Raw genomic sequence first — 22,312 nt, forward strand, 5'->3', positions numbered from 1 at the left:
TTTCAAAGTAAAACGATTCGGCCCAAGTCTAAAGCACTCAGAAGCAATTGAAAACGTTTTATTTTTGTATTTCCCCTGTCTTTCTATGTGAGAGATTTAGCTTGACCCCGCCGCACGCTGTGGGACAAGAGCAGGGTGAGAGAGACGCTACAAATTCCAAGGTACCACCAGTGCACCTTTTGAAAATGCGTGTAAATACACACACTCTGGAGCCCTGCCCCCACTTTGCTGCTTTCACACATGTTTGGAATTCAGGAGTTATCTAGAGGCCATGCGGATGGCTGTCATGTGTGAATGTGTGCATGTGGCTCATGCGCGCTCCCGCGGAGCCTCTTCCTAGCCGGAGGGAAGTCTTGGGCTCAGGGTACACACAGGGGCGGATTGTCCCCCCCCCCCCCTCCAGAGCTCCGTGAAGTAGTCAGCTCGTGAGTGCATGAGGACAGAGACATCGTGACAGATTATTATTATATAAATAGTCGATGTGAATGAGCGAGCAAAAAACACATGCCAGCTCAAACCTGCTCCGTGTGCGACAGCCAACATGTTGCGGATTGCTGGATTGAAAGGCTCATGGCTCTGATCTGATTTCATGTCTGCTTCGCACAGCACACACATTTAATAAGCATTTTTGGACGCGAGGGTCGTCCCGCTTCCCAGTATTGGACATCGCTAGGTAGGGTATCTGGATCTGGTTGCGTTCATGTCTTTGATTTAACGTGTACACAGCGTTTGTGAAGATTCAATGGCAGAACCGCAAATTCCAAGTAGCGTCAAGTCAGGCAGTATAAAACGAAAACTTCCGGGTATAACCTTCGCAATAATGGCAATTAAATAAAGTAAATGCACGTGTAATGTTTTTTGTGTGTGTTTCGAAAGATACAGAACGGAGATAAACTGGAAGAATATCTGCTCCCTTCGAAAAGTCAATTTTAACCCGTAGTGAGTCGACATTCTGATTTTTTGTTACTAAGTAATACAACATTTATTTTATTTTGAAGGTAAAAACGTCTAGCTTCCTGTATTCTGTATAATTCTAGTAGGTTGGATGCATTTTAGGACTGAACATAGCAAAGACCTGTTTTGTTTGTAGTGCTTGCGACTCGAGGAAATCGATGCATCTGGGCGTGAGTTGTAGGGTTGTTTAATTAATTACTTACTAACGTTATGCGCAAACGATTATATGCCGTGAACGTTAGGCAGTTAACGCCCATTATGTATTTTTCGTTTTCACAACTCGTGTGGTCATGCCCAAATTCCCCCACCCCCACCCCCGCCCCCTCTCTACTTTACAAACTCTGCGGAGGTGCTACTCATGTGTGAAAGCAACATGCCTCATGTGTGAAAGGGTACACTTCACGTATCATCCGGGGCAGGCTCAGTGGGGGGCCCTCACCTGATCCGGAGTTCATGTGTGAAAATAGAGGCGTGGCAGGAGGAGCTTGGTGTTGACTTGTCTGAAATTATATGGGACTGGAGTCTGTCTTTGGTCCAACTCTGCTCAATTAACTCATTGAGTGCCATGGACGTCTTTCGACGTCCAATTAAATAGTGACGTAGAGTGCCAAGGACGTCTTTCGACGTCCAATGCGTTTTTTGACGGTGGGACGTCGATCAAAGCCTTCTGCATCTCCTGTACAAATATTGTAGCTATTGGAGGTCTATAACCTATTTTACAAACCCATTAGGTGGCGACAGTGCTCTCCAGATTAGAGACAGGTCCTGAGAAACAGGAGGAAAAAGCCGTGATCAAAGAGAAACCGATGCATGCTGCAGCCAGAGCCATATAGATTGCTCCGTCTGGAGCTGACGTTGGCTGCGAACATGAGTCAATCCGCGCACACAACTGAGCCCCTCTGTCTCTGTCTGTCTGTCTGTATAGTTTCTCCACACGATTAGCCACCAGAAAAGCAGCACCCGACGCCAAACCATTCAGCAGTCCGGTTTGGCTCTTCTCTATCGCGCTGGGAGCCGCCCGGCACACACAAACGGAGCACTCCGAAAATAGAGTGGGTGCGTGAGGCTGTGTAGTGTGGGGAGGAGTTTGCAGCTGAGGAGGGGAGGGGGGGAGAGGGGGGTGGGGCACGCAGGGCATCACACAACTACACCACGTCACTACATCAGAAAATATTATCTTCAGACTCAGTGAATGTGCTTGAAATGCTGCATTTCACAAAAGGCGGAATAACTCAGCTTCTAATTTGAAAAGTGTCTTTTTGCTCAAAACAGCCTATCTTCTCCGGCTCATAACTAAAGAACGGAAAATGGTATCAATAAACTTTTTTTTGCTGATGATACAATAGAGCCAGTTCGTTCTTTGTGCGTGTTCGGTGTTTACATAGTAATATCACACAATATTCTGTGGGCCTCGAGAAATCACTGAAAACGCTCTGAAAACTCTGGCACTGGGAGCGTCCGTTCTCCAAAAGTGGCTGGCACTCAATGAGTTAACAGCAGACACCAGCTGATCCAATTTAAAGTCACTCATCGTCTTCATTATTCCAAGGCTAGGCTGCACAAGATCTACCCTTCTGTCTCACCACTATGTGATAGGTGTCAGGTCAGGTGTTAGAGGGTACATTATCCCATGCTTTTTGGTTTTGCCCTTCACTTTCCGGATTCTGGGCCAAGTTATTTGACTGGTACTCTAAGGCCTACAAAGTAGCCCTTCAGCCAGAGGCAGAACTCGCCATCTTCGGCTGCTCAGAATCCTCGCTGCTCCTCCCTACGCCCCCCCCCCCTCTATAATAAGTCGCGTACATGCAGGGAGAGCAGACTCCTCCTTTCACTCCCTCTCCCTCTCTCCTCCACACCCCTCCCATAGATACGCTGGTGAACCCTCATTTCATCATTGCTGTTGCTGTATGTCACTTTATAATTATAATGATGTTGCACAATGTCCATTTTGGCCACATAGAACAGGTGTGCTTGCTACAGCTGTTAATTACAGGTGCAATTTATTTTCTTATCTTATTTTATTTAACATTATTGTAGATAGGATAACTTAAATGCTGTACTTTCTTGACATGTTTCTGACATGGTATCTATGTCTGACATATTTTTGACATTGGCTTTTTCTTTTGTGTGTTTTTTACTGAGATGTACTGACATTGGCTTCTGCTGTAACACAAGAATTTCCCCCAGGGGATTAATAAAGTACTCTATCTATCTATCTATCTATCTATCTATCTATCATTAAGATTAGACTGTTGTGATGTAATTATTCAGTCGCCTTTTCTCACTCACCTCCATGTCACCTCTCCCTGCCCTGAGTTAGGCCCTCTGATTACACAATCATTTTGTGCCCAGACAGACCAAACCAGTTTAGCCTTTAGTTTAGACAGTTTATCCAACTTGTTCCCACTCCGATATATCTAATAATATATTTTGTCATCCTGTCTGTTTTCCCCTTTCTCTTTGAGCAATGCAATCTGGGCGTACTAAACCCTGACGTCATCTGCTATTAATTTATGCTTTACTTTTGCTACTAGGACATCCAAGCAAGTTCTGACAGAGAGCAATGCCATTGGAGCATTGGACAAACACATGTGCATATTTCTCCCAGCATGCTTTGTTCCTTACAAACTTTTGACATGGAAGTAACCAAATTAAATAAGTGGTGGGTGGAAATAATCATTAGCCTATTCTTAGTTAAGCATGCAGTTTTGGAACATTCAATAAAGGCAAATAAAAAATAGACTATGACTCGACACCCTAAGTGATACACACATGGTATGAGAGTGGGATATATACCCAAAACATCAATATCCGTTTCAGTGTAGAATGGTTAGTTCCTTGCTTCCTAGGAGCGCTGGGAGCAGGGGATTTGTCCTTCTCAATGTATATTGCCATTAGCGACAGACACGTGCCTGTTTAAAACAACAACAGGTAGACTTCAAAACGCAACATCATTTGGCAACTGCAGTACGCATTCTCTCTCGCTCACTCCCGCTGCAGTACGCATTTTCTCTCGCTCCTGCTCCCTCTATTTCCCCATGGATGCTTGGCTCCTTCCATGGGTGCTCGGGCCCCGGGGCACCCACGGTTTCGGCGCCTATGCCCTACGGCTGTGCAACAGTCTCTGACAGAGGGGACGACTGTTGCCAAGAGACTTATTCTGAAGGAGTGGAAGTCCCCCTCTTCACCTTCCTTCCTGCTGTGGCTGACGGACATGATCTCGGTTATACGTATGGGGAGACTCCGGTTCCTGAGGATCAATTCACTTAAGAAATTCTCTGAGGTCTGGGGCGTTCCTGGCCTATTTGGACGAGGTTAGAGGTGACGGATGATCCCACGCACATTTCTTGTAAGCACAGACACTTTACATGGCTGGTATCAACACATATGTAGAAATGTTGATATATGTATGTTGTTGTCTTTGTCTTTGTCTGAGCCTTTGGTTCTGTTCTGTTCTGTTTTGAAAACTCTAAAATAAAAGAAATATTGAAAAAATAAAAGACTGAAAAAGACACTTTTCCAGGACTCGACTTGGACTTGAGCACGGATGACTCAGACTTGGACTTGAGCATTCATATATTCAGACTCTGAAGTTGGAGACGAGGACTTGGACTTGTTAATTTATAAAGACTGTTTATTTTGTTTTTGTTCTTTTTTTGTAATAGGCCCTAATAATTTGGCATAATAGCTATATTGATAATGTGACATCATTCAATTTCCTGTAGGGCAGGCATGTGTGTTCCACCACATGTGGATTCACGCTCATGTTCAGTAACTCCGGACTCCGGCTTTCGGATTTGGACTCAGGCCCGAACATGGGGACTAGATACTCAACTCGGACTCGACACATAGTGACTTGACTACAACACTGGTGTGTGTGCAGTGTGTGCACGTGTTATGTAAGGACAGATTGGACACAGCTGAATCAGTGCATGGCACAGCTGAGCCACAGTGGGACAGATCATCTCTCTCTCTCTCTCTCTCTCTCTCACACACACACACACACACACACACGCACGCACACACAAAGCTAGGCTCCCTGCACTAAATCCTTCTCTCTTTGAACTCACCAATCTGGTCCCCCCTTCCTCTCAGCCTAATGTTTGAGAGATAGTGGAATATGGCTCCCGGCTTAAATCAAAGCTACGTGCGCCGCAGCGCTAGAGCGAGGTTGGGCCTGGATAAGAAGCGCTACAGCGAGGTTGGGCCTGGATAAGCAGCGCTACAGCGAGGTTGGGCCTGGATAAGCAGCGCTACAGCGAGGTTGGGCCTGGATAAGCAGCGCTACAGCGAGGTTGGGCCTGGATAAGCAGCGCTACAGCGAGGTTGGGCCTGGATAAGCAACGCTACAGTGAGGTTGGGCCTGGATAAGCAACACTACAGCGAGGTTGGGCCTGGATAAACAGCGCTACAGCGAGGTTGGGCCTGGATAAGCAACGCTACAGGCTACAGCGAGGTTGGGCCTGGATAAGCAACGCTACAGTGAGGTTGGGCCTGGATAAGCAGCGCTACAGCGAGGTTGGGCCTGGATAAGCAGCGCTACAGCGAGGTTGGGCCAGGATAAGCAGCGCTACAGCGAGGTTGGGCCTGGATAAGCAACGCTACAGCGAGGTTGGGCCTGGATAAGCAACGCTACAGCGAGGTTGGGCCTGGATAAGCAGCGCTACAGCGAGGTTGGGCCTGGATAAGCAGCGCTACAGCGAGGTTGGGCCTGGATAAGCAGCGCTACAGCGAGGTTGGGCCTGGATAAGCAGCGCTACAGCGAGGTTGGGCCTAGATAAGCAACGCTACAGCGAGGTTGGGCCTGGATAAGCAGCGCTACAGCGAGGTTGGGCCTGGATAAGCAGCGCTACAGCGAGGTTGGGCCTGGATAAGCAACGCTACAGCGAGGTTGGGCCTGGATAAGCAACGCTACAGTGAGGTTGGGCCTGGATAAGCAGCGCTACAGCGAGGTTGGGCCTGGATAAGCAGTGCTACAGCGAGGTTGGGCCTGGATAAGCAGCGCTACAGCGAGGTTGGGCCTGGATAAGGCGTCTCACCGAGTCTCGGGAGGAAGGGTGTGCAAGAGAACAATCGCCTGACAGAGGAAGGGCTATGTCAGCTAGTGGGTGGAATAGAAGGAAACACATCAGCTGAAGGACACAAAGAGGCATTCAAATTCCAAGACAGAACAGGTGAAAATCTCAAACATTCGTCCTTCAGAGGGAGACCTGTTGGATTCACTCCCCTGCTATTATGAAGTGAACATGATGGTTGTTGATTTATTATTTCTGTGATCAATTGTTATGTTTATACACTGACATTACTGACTCCCCCTGCTGGCTTTTACGTGTTGTGCCAGCTGTGGAGATCTATAATTAGACTCAGCTGTAGTCTGTAATCACCTGTATGTTATTGCCATTTCACACGCTGAAGAAGGGTGACTGGCCTGAAACGTCTGTGTGGCAATAAAGTCTTCAACTTGGAGTGCTGTTCTTTTCCCTTTTTTTGACTAGAACCAGCGCTGTAATCATTCAATTGCACGTCACCATTGCACTCATGTTGAAGCTAGTCTTGCTGCCAACAGTGGGCTCCCCTTGGTGGCACCAGAGTGGCAGAACACAAGGTCATCTTCGCCCTTTCTCCCTGTCGGCATCATGCCAAATCACAACTACAACAGAGGCAAGCCCTCCACCCAGTAAACATGTTGCTATGTCCCCTACTAATAACCCCTGTACAACCTTTGTGAATCCTACAATATCACATCCTATGGTATAGTGCCATCTACATGTGTGGAAGAAAGCTTAAAGGTCCCATTCCGTGCAAAAGCTGTTTTTACTTGTAAATGCATATATACTGCTGTCAGCCCTCCCTGTAATGAGTGGTCACAAGCTCAGAACTGCCACAGTTGGATTTGTCCCTATACAGCTCTCTCAAGCAGTCTCCTCCAAGCCACACCCCCAAACGCTTCGTTTGCCCAGACGGGGGATTGGGACGTCACGAGCTTCCTCACGCATACTGCGCGGGTCTCTCTCACACAAGCTACCTGCACCATTTTGTCTATAGCCACAAAATTAACACTTCTAGCTGGAGCGACGCCAACTGTACGTGATCCAGCAACTGCAGAGGTGCATTCGGTAAGTCTAGGCATTTTGAGATGTCCTCTTTAGCGTAGTAAGTTAAGTTCATATGTGTCGTTATATCTGTGCAACTGAAATTTGGCTTCTTACCTGTTTTTCCAGCTTCTGCTGCATAAGACTGCCGCTGTCATCTTCAAGGCCACTGTGGAGAGAAAAGGAGAAACATCTCTTATAAAAAGTCAACCTGACTGACTGGAGAGGGTCCTTGAACTATGTTGGCAAACCCATGATAATGAGGTGACTTTGCCATCATAGAATTTATGATCACTGAATATCCAAGAGCTCAATTCAAAGAATAGCACTCTTTCTAAAGCGCTGCCCTGCCCTCACGAGAGCCAAAGTTGATCTGCTTCCTCTACTTCTTGCTTCAGCATGCTTACCAAGAGATTTCATGCGCCATTTATCTTCCTATAGAAATTTAGTAAAATGCTTATAAAAATAGTTTGACTTGGTCAAACCAAATGATTCCGCTATATTTATCTCAGGAGAGACCATGGAACATTTTACTCTCACCCAAAATTAAAAAAAACAATTTGATTAAAAACACATTTTCTAAGTTTTGGTCCAAGTGGAATGTATATGTCTCTCCTGATTCTAAATTAGCTGAATCGATTGGATTAAACGAGTAAAAAAAATGTATACGCATTTTACGCAATGTCTATGGAAAATAAAATGGCGAATGAAATCCCTTGGTTCGTATGCCTAACCCGGAATTGGGTGTGACTTTGGCTCTCTATACAGCTACTATGATACAGCTGCATCTTGGTGTACTAGTACAACTAGCCATTTCCTCTACTTCTCATAGGATGGGTAAGCTTAAAGTGAGATGTTTTATTACATTAGTTGTGAGCGTGACAAATACTTTGAAATTATTTTTGAAGTGGCAGCCAATTATTGTTGTATCGAAGTACAGTTAGCAACCAGAGTAGTCAGCAAAGCGGAATGTGGCATTGACATACTTGCATAAGCCAGGGTAATAAATGCTGGGAATTTCACACACATGAATCTCTTACTTAGAGCATCTGCACTGAGTGTGATACACCACCAGAGGGCATTGCTGCTGTTAATAAACAACGAGTTTGGATCCTGCATGGCCTTCTATTAAAAACAAGAAGAAAAATGGTTTAGTAATGGTATTAGCATTTTCATCCAAAGTTGAAAAGCTTTTGAAAAAACTTTGATAAGATCAGCAATGTAAAGAGACTAAATGCAACCTGAACCTAAATTTGTAGGTTCATATAGTTTCATATAGTATTGTTTCATATAGTGGTTCACCACACAATGGCAAATCAATAGGCCAAATTGGCAGAGCGACTTTCAACTTGTAGATGAGACATGACGTGATTGAGAGTCAAGACGACGAGGGAAAGAGCAAGCCAGAGAGAGAAAGGAGAAAGCTCCAGCTGAGAGAGTGCCTTGTTGTCTGGGTCCAACGGGCATTTCTCCTGGACACCTAAAGGGACTGTGGGCCCATGTTGCTTAGCTACAGTGAAGAGAGAGAAGAGAGAAGGGCAACAAGCACGACTCTATTCAGACACAATCAGAGACCCACCTCTCTCTCTCATACACACACGCGCGCGCACACACACGCAAGTCAAGCACATAGACTGACGTATGTGTGGGTCACTGTCACTGGTCCTATTTCTTGTCATAGCGCTCATCTCTTCCTGTTTGATCAATCTTATATCACATATCGTGACGTGCTAGGCTTCAATGCTGTTCTGATAGAACGGGTTAGATATAGGATGAGAGCTCTTCAGACCACACTCTCTCTATCTCAACAGCAATTTCTCCATCGAGGAAGCTCATTAGACTTCTCCTCCCTCCCTCCCTCCTTCCATCTCACTCTCTCGAAATCCCATCGCCTGTCCATGACTTCCAGTGTGAGAAAGAATGCTGGCGATGATGACACACAAGGTTCAAGGGCAGCAAGCTTGAGGCTGACTGACATCACAGCTCATCTCTGAAGGACAGCTACCAAAGTGCCAAGAGGCCACAAGTGGCGGAAACCCATTTGCAGCCAGAAGCACACACACACACACACACGTATATATCAGTGATGCTGCTGCACTCTCATTAAGTGTGCGCTGTCTGGGCTTAAGGCATGACGGCTTCATTCATTTAGTCATTTGACACCAAGCTGGCTAGAGAGTAGCGCAGGAATGAGTCAAGCCTTGCCTAAGAACCGCATGTTAGCACTTTCCGTTCCCTCCTCTCAATGTCAATGGGATTTTTGTATGGGGGATTTGGGTTAAATGCCTGAAGTAAGGTCTGTGGTTAACACAAGATGCAACTGCTGTCTTTGTGTCAGTGATGTTTGAAGCGTAAATCGATTAAAAAAAATCGCGATTTTCAGAAAAGGCTTAAAAAATCATAAAAGTGATCCTTATTTGTGAAGATGATCTTGCTGACACAAAGGCCGCTGTTTCACAAACTTGTATTAACCACACAGATCTTATTTCAGGCATTTAACCGAAATCCCCATGCAAAAATCCCATTGACTTGATGAGAGAACCAGGAAGTGCATGTCTTCTGTGTTTGACCCAAGCCCCCAGGAATAGCGCTGGGCTGTGAAGCCATTTGAACATGCTGGCGAAGCTCTGTATTGCAAGTCACGTGACGCCATGCAGCCCAGAAAGGAAAATTCCCATCCACTTGCATGGGGACTCCGGCAGCTGTTAAACCCAGGGGATTTTTTTCCGGGTGTCACTCAAAGTATAAAACGACTCTTTTAATTATCAACAAATTTTTTATGGGGCATTTTTTTCTTCAGAAGCCACTAAGAGCCGTATACGGGGGTATTTTCTTCTTGTAATACAATCCATGGGTGGGAGGGGTGGGAGACGTCATGGAACACGTCATGGCACACATGCGCACTTCGCCTTGGGCTGCATGGTCAGGAAGTAAAACCAGGAAGAAAAAGCCCCCATGATGGCTTCATGCGCCAATGAGCAACCTCCGTCCGAATGCATGGGTGGGCGTGGCACGTCCCCTATCCAGTTCTTTTAATACATCCATGGTTTGGCCTCCAAAAATACGTCATCCCTGCGGCACTCTCTAGAGCACAGATTAAAAGTGCAGGGCTCCAGACTAACTTTTTACACTAGGTACACCGGTGCACCTTACTTTTTAATTTAGGTGCACCAGCACATAATTTAGGTGCACCCACATTTTTCACCACGCCTTTTGGCACCGCAATAATACATTTTAAGCGTTACCTTTTTCTGATATGTTTCAATGTAAGCAGGTAGCATTTGGAGACTTTCCATCGTTTGAATACCTTGCTGCTATTCTGAAATGCTCAACTACTGTGTTACTGCTGAATATCTATAGACCACCAAAATACTCAGCCAGCTTTCTTGTTGAATTTGCTGATCTTCTCTCCTTAATTTTCATTGAACATGACTGTATATCTATTGCTGGGGATTTCAATATTCATATTGATAACCCGACGGATAATTTTGCCAAAGAACTGAATATCTTACTTGATACTTTTGATCTGTCTCAACATGTTTCAGGGCCTACTCACAACCGAGGCCATACCCTGGATTTAGTTATTACTAGGGGCTTCAAGTCCTCCTCTGTGTCGACTATTGATGTTGCGTTGTCTGACCATCTTTGCGTCTTTTTTGAAATGGAAATCTCCCCTGAGATCATTAATAGGTCACAAACCGTTAAAAGACGAGACATTAATGCAGGCACCAGCGCGCTGTTTATGGAGACATTTTCTTTATCTCCTTCCACATCAGCTTCTGTCAATGAGATTCTTGATAACTTCAATTCAACAATTCTGAATACTATTGATAGTGTGGCGCCTGTTAGATTAAAATTGCTGTCTGGCAAAATTAAAGCACCCTGGCGAAATTCTGCATCCGTTAGATGCAAAAAGAAAGATTGCAGGAAAGCTGAGCGTAAATGGCGGAAAACTAATCTTCACATTCACTATGATATTTACAAAGAAAGCCTTCACTCCTACAACCTCGAACTGAAAAGGTCGAGACAATCGTTCTTTTCCGAGATAATTAACAAAAATGTGAACAATGCACGCACTCTATTTGCCACAGTTGATAGACTGACTAATCCGCCTCTCTGTGTAGCACCTGAATTCCTCTCTACTGTCAAATGTAATGAGTTTGCTGCCTTTTTTACGGATAAAATTATTAATATCAGGCAGGCTATTAGTGGCTCCACACCAAGAAATGCTGTGACATCATCCTACCCGCAGATCCCTAGTTCGATAAATTTGTCCCAGTTCAGCGTTATCGACCACGACATCTTAGAGGAAACTGTACAAGGCCTTAAATCATCTTCGTGCTGTCTCGATACCCTTCCAACAAGCTTTTTAAAAGCGTTTATAACTGTCTGTCGTCGGACCTATTGCAAATAGTTAATAGATCCCTTGTGACCGGCACTTTTCCTGAGTCCCTGAAAACTGCAGTTATTAAACCCCTACTAAAAAAGCGTAGCCTTGATGCATCGGTAATCAGTAACTACAGACCAATATCTAATCTCCCCTTTATAGCCAAAATAATTGAAAAGGTTGTTTACCTACAACTCAATAGATTCCTAACCTCAAATGATCTCCTAGATAAACTCCAATCAGGCTTTCGCCCCCATCACAGCACTGAAACCGCGCTTACTAAAGTCATAAATGACATGAGAATGAACACAGACTCAGGCAAAAATTCGACTCTAGTGCTACTGGATCTTAGCGCTGCATTTGACACTGTTGACCACTCAATTTTATTGGACAGACTGGAAAACTGGGTTGGGCTATCGGGTACGGTCCTCCAGTGGTTCAAGTCCTATCTTCAAGACAGGAAGTACTTCGTCTCCATTGGCAATTACACATCTGACCTAACTAGGATGACCTGTGGGGTGCCTCAAGGATCCATTATGGGGCCCGTTCTCTTCAACCTTTATATGCTCCCTCTAGGCCTAATTATGCAAAAAAACAAAGTAGCCTATCATAACTATGCAGACGACACTCAGTTGTATATAACTCTTTCCTCAGCTGACTATGCCCCCATAGAATCATTGTGCCAGTGCATTGATCAAATAAATAACTGGATGTGCCAGAATTTCCTACAGCTAAACAAAGACAAAACTGAGGTGATCGTGTTTGGCCCCAAAGAACAAAGGCTTAAAATCACTGCACGCCTTGAGTCTCGATCCCTGAAGCCTAAGGATCAAGTCAAAAAGTTATTATTGATTCCGATCTCAACTTTAACTCCCACATTAAGTCAATTAGAAAATCTGCTTTTTATCATCTTAAAAATATAGCAAGAATTAGGGGATACATGTCCAGACAGGATCTAGAAAAACTAATTTGTTAATTAACAATTAATAATAATAATTAATTAACTAACTGTCTGATTAGTGACATATTCCACAGTGTGCTGTGAAATGAGTCTCACTGTGCACTGCAGACAGTGAAAAACCGTAGCAGATAGCTGCTCTTAGATGGTCTAACATTAACAGACAGCATAGTCATATTGTCAACAACACATTTTAGCGATCTTGAATTACATGTTGGTAACATTAGTAATCCCAGAATTGGCTTAATAGTTAGCTAGCATCCCGCTAGCGATGCTAACATTAGACACTAAGATGTCATTGTCATGCCAGCCAACCTAACGTTAGTCAGAACTCGTCTGCTGAAGCCGTAGCTTTGTCTCCCGCATACAAAACCACCATCTGACAGATTTTAATTCCATCTGTTTGTGACTCCGATTCCGGTACGAGTGAGTCTGGCCCATGGACCTATTATAAGATGGACTGGGCATCAGACTGGTTCAGTGAAGCCGCTGCATGTTAGATCGCCGCTCTGGCGGTTGAATCCAGTATTAGGTCACAAGGCCCGCCTCCCCATGTTAGTGGATGGGAAAATCAAAACCGAAATAATCACAGTATACGTCAGATAATTTTTTTCCAAAGGTGGTTTGTATCATTTTAGATAGTCATTATCATGCTAATGCCTGTGCAAGTGGTCATTTTTCTGATCAGTTTGTTTTTAAGTAGTTATTTGACATATAAAAAGGGATAAAAATGGATGATTGACAGCTATGGCAGCCAGTCTCAAGCCGTCATTGGCTGGACAGGCTCTTCACATTATAGATCTATCGTCATAGACAAGACACGCGGCTTCATCGTTATGTAACGCTGCCTGGAGGTCGGGTGGCTCTGCTGGGTGTGTGGGGCCGGGAGATGGGCTCTTAGCCTGGGTAGTGCAGGCCTGGAGGTCGGGGTGGCTCATGGGTTGGCTGTGCTGGCTACCAGACATATCAATGGAGTGCAATAAAAATAACTTTGTTTTGAGAAAGGTGCGCGAGGAATTAACGTTGGTTGGGGACTGAAGTAAGTTCAGAAAATGTGTTTTACGAGTTACTCCAGCTACGTTATAGGTACACAATGGTTTTAACATGCAGGCTAGCAATGGCGTTAGCCGCTGTTTTTCATTATTTATCGGCTTAATATTACTATAACTTAACAACCGATAACGATAGCTGGAATAACACAATAATACACATATTTTCAGAATTGACCAGGTTGTCTAACTGGCAGGAAATGTGTTTTATAACGTTAACTCCCGTCCCGGGTATATGGATGAGGACTAGTAGTACACAAGCACCGTTAGCTCATTGCTAACGGATTAGCATCACATACAAACAGACGTTTTATTTTTTGTAGGCTATTAAAGCAACAAACGTTTTTATATGCATATCTGGGGGAAATGCTTTGACTGTGGGGATGTTCGTTCTTCACAAGCTCCTCTCTTAAGCCGTTTTCCCACATGCGTACCGGAAAATTACCTGTAAGTCAATATCGGACATTTCCCGGAATTTCCCTTCAGACCTGGGCGCTCGCATGTGGGAATATAGCAGCGAAATTGCCTGTATGTTGGGGGGCGGGGCGGCACTGCAGAGCGGGTGGGGAGTGACGTGTCGGCAAAACTCCATGTATGCGTATGTGGGCATGTACAGTATGCTGTATCCTTCACATTCGCTAACCAGTCTTTGAACTGAAATATTTGAAGAAGTTTGGATCCGTGTCTGAGAGAAATAGCCTGGCTGGTTCGATGTTTATCCGTTCACCTGCGTCGCGTTGAAGCACTTTTTACAGACTGGCTTCGTTTGATGTGTCCGGGCTTGCCTTCGCTGTCGGCAACGTAAGCAAAATACTTCCACATTTCGCTTCGTGCATTTGCTGTCTCAACAAGCGTTTGGCGGCTTGCAAGACTCTCAGAGCTGTCTGTGTCCCTGTCGGGCTGCTGACTGAAGGAGGAGGACTGAAGGACTGGCCAGAGAGCGAGCAGGCAGCAGAGAGGGGAGAGGGGGAAATCAGCACGCCCACACATGAAGCTGACATACCGCTCTTATTATCACAAGATAATTTCGCCAGTTTGCTTTAATGTGCGCGAATGATTAGATTATGCCCGCTGGAACATTAAGCAACGTGTGTACACCTCGCCCATGAGAAGGACCGGCAAATGACTTGACACGTTTCACACTTGTGTCCCTGATCGCGCATACCGCTCTTCTGACTGGCTCGAAACTGGTGAAATGTCCGCGATGACGGGGTCGCGCTTATAGCGGAAAACAACTTTCACACATGAAGTCATTAGACCACATTCCGGTCATTTAGCGGTAAAAAGCGCATATGGGAAAACGGCTTTAGTAACGATATACCAGGCAATAGACCAGGCAGCCTGGCTCACGCACTCACTGGGCTAACGTTAGGTTGGGCTGCCCACACACTGTACCGGGGGGGTACAACAACGTAGCCTCATGGTTAGATTTGTTAAACCAACATTCGCGCCAAAAGAAATGTAATCATAAAGTTAATCAAAATGCCACGGAAACATTAGGCTAATCAACACAGAGCTGTTCATCCGATAATTTCCCCCAGTGAGAGGCTGAGTGAGAGCCAAGCAGCCCTGGCTCCTCTTCCAGGCTGAGAGGCTCCTCTTGCGGAGGTCTGGCTGATACAACTCAATCTCCGACAACGGAGAACGTAGGCGGCACTACCCACAACACTATACCAGCAAACAACGTTGCGTAAAGCGTCAAGGTTAGATTTGTAAAACCAACATTTGCTCCAAAAGGAATTAAATCATAAAGTTAATCAAAATGCCACGAAAACATTAGGCTAGCTTAGTCAACACAGCAATCCCCCCAGTGAGGCTGAGGGTGAGTGAGGCCTGCCTCCACTTCCGGTCCGGGCTGAGAGCGCTGAGAGCACTCAGCAGTCAGCAGCAGCCCGGAGGTCTGAAATCTCCGACAACCAAAATCAGATTTTCGTACAGGCGTCATTTTGATAAACTGATCTCATAGTGGGAATCTTCCTGGTTATTTTTGGCGAGACAAAAAATATTACAACTTAAAGTGTCATATTTACAGAGCTAGACTGTATATATATACACAACGCACTGTGCGCATTCTAGAAACAGCAGCTCTACATAAGAAAGTTCAGAGGGGCGTGGAGCTCTCAGAGGTTCTCAATCAAGGGAGCTACTGCGCAGACTCTGGTTCACTGATCTGGCCGGATTTTGGCTTCAAAAAAACATACAGGGAGGAGATAGGGACACTCCCTCCATTCATATTATAACTCAATGGTCTGGCCGCACACCAGTAATCATCTGGATGGCTGGCTGCGGACTGTCCTGTGTTCTAATAGCGATAAGGACGATACGACTTCCAGTCGGATTTTCAAAGTAAAACGATTCGGCCCAAGTCTAAAGCGCTCAGAAGCAATTGAAAACGTTTTATTTTTGTATTTCCCCTGTCCTTTCTATGTGAGAGATTAGATTGACCGCGCTGTGGTACAAGAGCAAGGTGAGAGTAGTCTGGGCACCTTTCACCCCGCTGTTTGTCATGGGGGCGTAAACCACGGAACCAGAATGAACACCGGAAGGAAGTGCGCCAAAAAACGTCTTTGTTGCCGTTAGCTTGACGTCTCTTTCCTCGATTAATTGTCTGATACAAAGCTTCTGTATTGGCTTAAAAGATGTGAGATTGTGAATCCGCAATGTTTCTAAAAGAACTTCTTCAAAAACTTCGTTCGGTACGTCCATCTTTTGTTTTGTTGTTTGCCGTTCTGATACTTGTGTCAAATTGTCAAGTTAACGTAAAAGTTGACGACCTAGAAACACTGCCCTTCCTGTCTAGGGCGGGCTCTAGGCTGGAACCAAGTAGGGTGACAAAATCAATTGTGAACGGAAGCCAGGCTCTTTCTCGCCGAGAAGAGCCTGGTGACGCGAGGTTAGGGTGAGAGAGAGAGAGAGAGAGAGAGAGAGAGAGAGAGAGAGAGAGAGAGAGAGAGAGAGAGAGAAGACGCTACAAGACGCTACAAATTCCAGGGTGCACCAGTGCGTGTTATGAAAATATTTATACGCACTGGCAGATTTTAAGGTGGGAAAATGCGTGTAAATACATGCACTCTGGAGCCCTGAAGTGGCATGACTAGTAGACCCTTCTCCAAAACAGTTGGGTCCCCTGGGAAGTTATTACAGCACCTCAGAGTAGGCGCAGGTGACAGAGAGAAGGCCAGGCTGGGAAGCCATTACAGCACACCAGAGCAGGCGCTAGTGACAGAGAGAAGGCCGGGCTAGGAAGCCATTACAGCACACCAGAGCAGGCGCTAGTGACAGAGAGAAGGCCGGGCTAGGAAGCCATTACAGCACACCAGAGCAGGTGCTAGTGACAGAGAGAAGGCCGGGCTTAGGAAGCCAATACAGCACACCAGAGCAGGCGCAAGTGACAAGGAGAAGGCCGGGCTGAGAAGCCATTACAGCACACCAGAGCAGGCGCTGGTGACAGAGAGAAGGCCGGGCTAGGAAGCCATTACAGCACCTCAGAGCAGGCGCTGGTGACAGAGAGAAGGCCGGGCTGGAGAGTGGAGGAAGAAGGTAAGTCTTAATTACACATGTGGGACTGTCATTAAAGACGGTGAGGAAAAGTAGAGGTGAAATTGAAAGGTGTGCAGGCAGACTGTGAGAAAGTTGCTAAGTCTACTCTTATTCACCTTATGTAGAAGAGACAGTCTGGCTTGAGAGACTAACAGGAAGTGTAAACTAGGGATGCACACAATTAATCGAAGCTCGATTACTCGCTCGTTAAGGATTTACTCGAGCATGTGAAAATTGACTCTACAAAAGCAACGTGCATTCTGTCAGTAGAACGGTGTTTTCAAATCATTTTTCAATTATCCTCCCCTCAGCAATGATATCACTGTAACAGACTGTTCAGTGTTTGGTATGCGAGGCTCTGTGTTTGTCCCCTCAAGAGTTGCCGTAGAACAGGATGTGTATGGGGAACAAGAGCAGGCGCGGACTGGCTAATCGGGCTCTTCGGGCCAATGCCCGGTGGCCTGGCCTGCAATTTCTTTTTCTTTTTTTTTGTAGGCCAGGCCACTCACTGAACAGCAGGCCAGTATGTGTTCCTAGTTGCGCAGATTGCAGGCAGGCAGACTGCAGGCAGCCAGGCAGGGCTGGAATGAGTTAACTTTTCAGTCAGAAGCTGCTGAGACCCTAGTCTCAACGCCAGACCCATGTGAGTTCTTACGCTGATACACTACGTTTCTGCATGCTGCAGAGCTCTCTCTAGTGCCTTTTAAACATGGAGTCTGGATCATGTCAGACTAGAGAGAGCAGGATATTTTCAGGTTTTGCCTTTCTAAACATGAGGGGTCTTTGTTAAGAAACAACTGGATATGAGCCGTTTTTTCTGCCAGTGGGCGGGGGGGCGGCGCGGTAGCATGTATCGAAAACAAGAAATGTGATAGGACACAGCTTTAGCGAATTTGTAACCAAACTCCATTCAAAAACATGCCGTTTTAACAGAGTCCATTCCGACAACGAGGGGGTGGCATTGTGCCAAAAATGAGGCAGTCAAAATAGTGGTCGCACCGTCGTCAATCACTGTGGGTGATTTATTTTACAAGTGGCATTCAAGTCATATCTGACTAGTTTTAAATGTATTTCTCCCCGCAAAAGTTTGATAGCCTATCAGTCAGTCAGCTCCTATCCTCTCCGCAGTGGGGACGCACAGTCACACAACACTGCCTGCTTCAAATGGCTGCCTCACACAATAGAATTGGCTGCATCACGTTAGCGACAAATCTGGAGACTTCAAAAAGTCCATTCCGACAACGAGGGGTGGCAATGTGCCAAAAATGAGCGCTTCGCCTTTGTTAGGCTACATAAAGCCGCCCAGTCAAAATAGTGGTCGGACTGTCGTCAATCACTGTGGGTGATTTATTTTACAAGTGGCATTCAAGTCATATCTGACTAGTTTTAAATGTATTTCTCCCCACAAAAGTTTGGCTTTTTCTGACATGGGAGCAAGCAAGCAGCGCAGCAGTAAGCGTCCCTCCTGATGCACTGGACCTGGCTGCCTGCAGCTGAAGCGCGTTGGGATCACACGGCCAAACAATTCAAGCCGTTTTTGCAGCACTTGAGGAAACCGTGAGTTTGCTCGTTGATATAAGCGATTGCCCGAACGATTCATTAATTAATAAACTAGTGAACGTGAAGTGAGTCACGAAGAGCCACACCCGCCCACTCAGACGGATCTGCGGATAATGACCTGCCACTGTTTAACATGAGCTGCGATTGCGTGGAAGCGGATCTTATACCGGCGGTCGAGGTGAATAAGATACGGACTCGCGGGAGTGCGCATAGGCCGGCTAATTGTTGTTTAACATGCAGGCCAACCGGCTAGGAGCAGGTTATAATACGGATTCCACTGCATGTTAAGAAGTGGCTTCTGGGTCTGGGACTTTTCCTCAGAGGGCTGGTTATGGGAGGGAACCGTTCACTTGGCCAGTCATGTGCCAGTGATGGTTTCAGTTCTCTCCAATCAGTAACGACTTTGCGATCAGACAACACGGGAGGCGCAGCCCATTTTTCGAACCGCTCTTTCATCGGTGCTACGACCCAGCGCGGGTGGGCGGGACTTGCTGTTCAATAGTGCCAAAATGGAGAAGAAAAGAGGTGCAGAGAGGTGGAAAGCAAGGAGCCTATGTTGTGTCTTGGCCTAAACTACAATATCAGTCATAGACAATTGTCTATTGCCTCTAGAATATTCGAGATAAATTAAATTAACACTAATTTGTATTTATTTATTTATATTAGGCTATATAAAGAATCCCATTGGTCAAATGTAAACAGTAGTGGCTAAACTGAAAGTATGGGTTGGATTGCTTTTGGGGTTTTCTTCACAAAAGTGGAGAAGGAGGCAGAAGCAGCACTAGCACTGCAGCAGGGGCTCCTGCAGAGCTGGAGGTGGTGTTGAACTTATCAGAATCAGGAACCTTCACGTAGGCTACAATTTCAGAGCATAAAGTGAAACATGTAGGCTTATGCTTATTGCTTTCACATTAATGTGCTTTGTGGGATTATCAGTAGGACTGCAGTTTAAGGTGGAGATGAAGCAGTTTGATTTTTTGTATTTGCATTTAACCTCAGACAAGCCAAGACAGGACACTGCACTCTTCCTTAAAGGGGGACTTACCACCCAGATATGTAACAAAATGGCATTTGAAAAAACATATGGGAAAAACTAAGAAATTACGTCTCCTCTTGTCTATACTATACTCTTTGGCTGTGCTCAGCTCAGGATTTTTTTCCGGAAATCGACGCCATGACAGTTTCCCCGCAGTTTCCCCAAAACATCACAAGACAAAGTTATGAGAGCTCCAAAATCTTTATAAATATCAACAACTAGCCAACGCTGGTGGCCTGTATGGAAACAGCGTTGCTCAAAATGGTTGAAAGTTATATCAATTTTGTCATTCAGTGGCGAACTAGAAATTCACTTTATTGGCTCCCATTTGTGTGTATGTAGCTCTCTAAGTATCGTTAAAAGAGCCTAGTGACGCGAGACCGCAGCACAGCACAATAGTCAGGACAAATGCCCCGCTCTCACACTCATGTAATCACAATGCGAGATTTCTCCACGTTATTCCCTTGTCCAACTTGCCATATACAGCGCCATGGACTCCCTTTTTAATTTTCATTTCTGCCTTTTTCGTGATTCTTGTCAAAAGTTAGTGCACCTCTGCTTTTCCTCTCGAGCGCAGAGCGCAGAGCACAGCGTAGAGCTGCAGCGGGGTACTGGAACATTCTCCTCCTCCCCCCTCCCTCCTCCTCAGGCCCAGCTGGCGGCTGCTCATAGAGGCGAAACAGCCTCCTCCCTTTGTAGCCCTCACAAAACAACAACAAACAAACACAAACAAAAATCGCTGGTGTGCGATCTTTCTGCACAATCAGTATCTGAAATTGGATACAGGATTGTGGGAATCCCGCATCTGTTTGCGTGAAGCGCTGCATACGACTGGGCAAGCAGCTGGTCACAGACAGGCGGGCAGAGCGTCAGTGCAGCAGCAGCTCCGTGTACCGGTGTGTCCCCAGCGAAAAGGGGCACAGAAGACCACCAGTGGTCCTTGAGAGGATTCCAGCATTCTCTGTTGTCTCTCAACCTAATATATATGGAATTCTGGACAAAATCATATCTAGGCTACATAAAAAAAATTAAAAAAATCAGATTTGCATCTGAGAGACCAAATCTCATCATATGGGGGTCCATTGCCACAATGTGAACTAAATTAGGGCTCCTTAGTATGAAAAAGGTTGGGAATGATTTACAGCAACACAATGCAATTTCCTTCCTTTTATGATTATAGTGGCGTTTATTGATAGTATTATGTTACATAGGAGTTGGTAGGAAAATAACAGGCGATTGTAATCAATTAACAGGTGATTAACAGGTCAAGTGACCAGTGTATGGAATAACGCCGTTTAAAAGAACGGCGTTAGGTAACGCCGTTATTTTTTCAGTAACGGGGTAATCTAACTAATTACTGTTTCCGTCGTTACAACGCCGTTCCCGTTACTGTACGTTAAATGCGGTGCGTTACTATGAAATGATTGAGTAAACTACCCGTAGCCTACACTAGTGTTGTCAAGAGGAGACCGGGTGGGTTAACATAACGAGATAAACGATTATGATTGGCTAAGGCAGAGTCATGTGTTTCATGGTAGCCAATCGGAGCCAGTGTTTTCACACACGAGCCAGGACATTAACAACGAGATAAGCGATTATTGGCTAAGGCAGTCATGTGTTTCATGGTAGCCAATCGGAGCCAGTGTTTTCACACACGAGCCAGGACACGTCACACGCGCGACACACACACACACAGACACACCAAACAGATTTGAGGAAGCAGCAGAAATGGCGAGTCTGGAGCAATCCGATGAAAAGTTGGCATTTTCAAGGTGGAGATATAACGCAAATAGTTACTTTCCCTGGTAACTAGTTAGTTTTATTATAGAGTAATTCAGTTACTAACTCAGTTACTTTTTGGAACAAGTAGTGAGTAACTATAACTAATTACTTTTTTAAAGTAACGTTCCCAACACTGCAAGTGACACAAACAGCCAATGAGCTGTGTGTATTGTAGCACCATATTGGTAGGAAAATGCTTGTGACATCATGGGAATAGGCTTGGAGTTGTGAGGAGCCGGGAAAGGGTACAGGGGGAGTAGGGGAGTAACTATCTTGAAATCCCATAGTCTTTGGTTCATCGTGACGTCACGACGTATCAAATCTCCCATTCATTTGAGGGCAAAAAAAAGCAGTGTTCAACCCATAGAGGGCACTTATGCCAGTTACGCGGCTGAAAATGATACAAATGGTACAATGGCAACAGTTTGGTCTCAAATGTGGAAATTTTGACTAGAATTCTGCCACCCCCAAAGTCATATATATTGGTTAAAAGCTGGAAAAAAGTGTTTTGGGGGTGTTACACTTTAAATGAAGTTTGCTGTGAAGCTTTTGTACACAGGCATGTTTTTGTTTTTATGTCTTCATATTATACTTGCAGTTATCTGGGCAATATAGGAGGGGAACTGGTTGGAATAGCGTGAACCTCCCACATGCTATGTCCTACCGGTGAAGCTTCCCCTGTCAGGTGAAAAGAAGCGGCTGGCTACTGCCCATGTCTCGGAGGAAGCATGGATCCAGTTTCGGCTCTCCCCAGATTGGCAGAGGGTGGAGCAGCAACCAGGATAAATAAATTAAAATTAGCACTAACAGAGGATAAAAAATCTGGAAAAAAATATATTGAAAAAAGAAAAAAGAAGTGAGGCCCTGTTGGACCTAGGCAGCGGCTGCGGCGTGGATTCTGGGCAAATGTTGACATGTCTAAAAGTTATGCCTCTACGTTTTTATATGTTTCAT

The 22,312-nt window shown here is 45.4% G+C and overlaps 1 protein-coding gene across 1 annotated transcript in view; it reads right to left on the minus strand.

The window, feature by feature from the left end:
- tulp3 (TUB like protein 3) overlaps nt 1–22,312 on the minus strand; it is a gene marked incomplete at its 3' end in the record, with an annotated part of 69,351 nt that overhangs the window by 37,227 nt on the left and 9,812 nt on the right. Inside the window, exon 3 of the mRNA XM_083653534.1 lies at nt 7,164–7,215. Coding sequence (XP_083509660.1) covers nt 7,164–7,215 — 52 coding nt within the window. The remainder of the gene's footprint in view (nt 1–7,163; nt 7,216–22,312) is intronic.

The sequence above is a fragment of the Poromitra crassiceps genome (genome assembly GCF_964638095.1).
Source record: "Poromitra crassiceps genome assembly, chromosome: 2".
Classification (NCBI taxonomy): Eukaryota; Metazoa; Chordata; class Actinopteri; order Beryciformes; family Melamphaidae; genus Poromitra; species Poromitra crassiceps.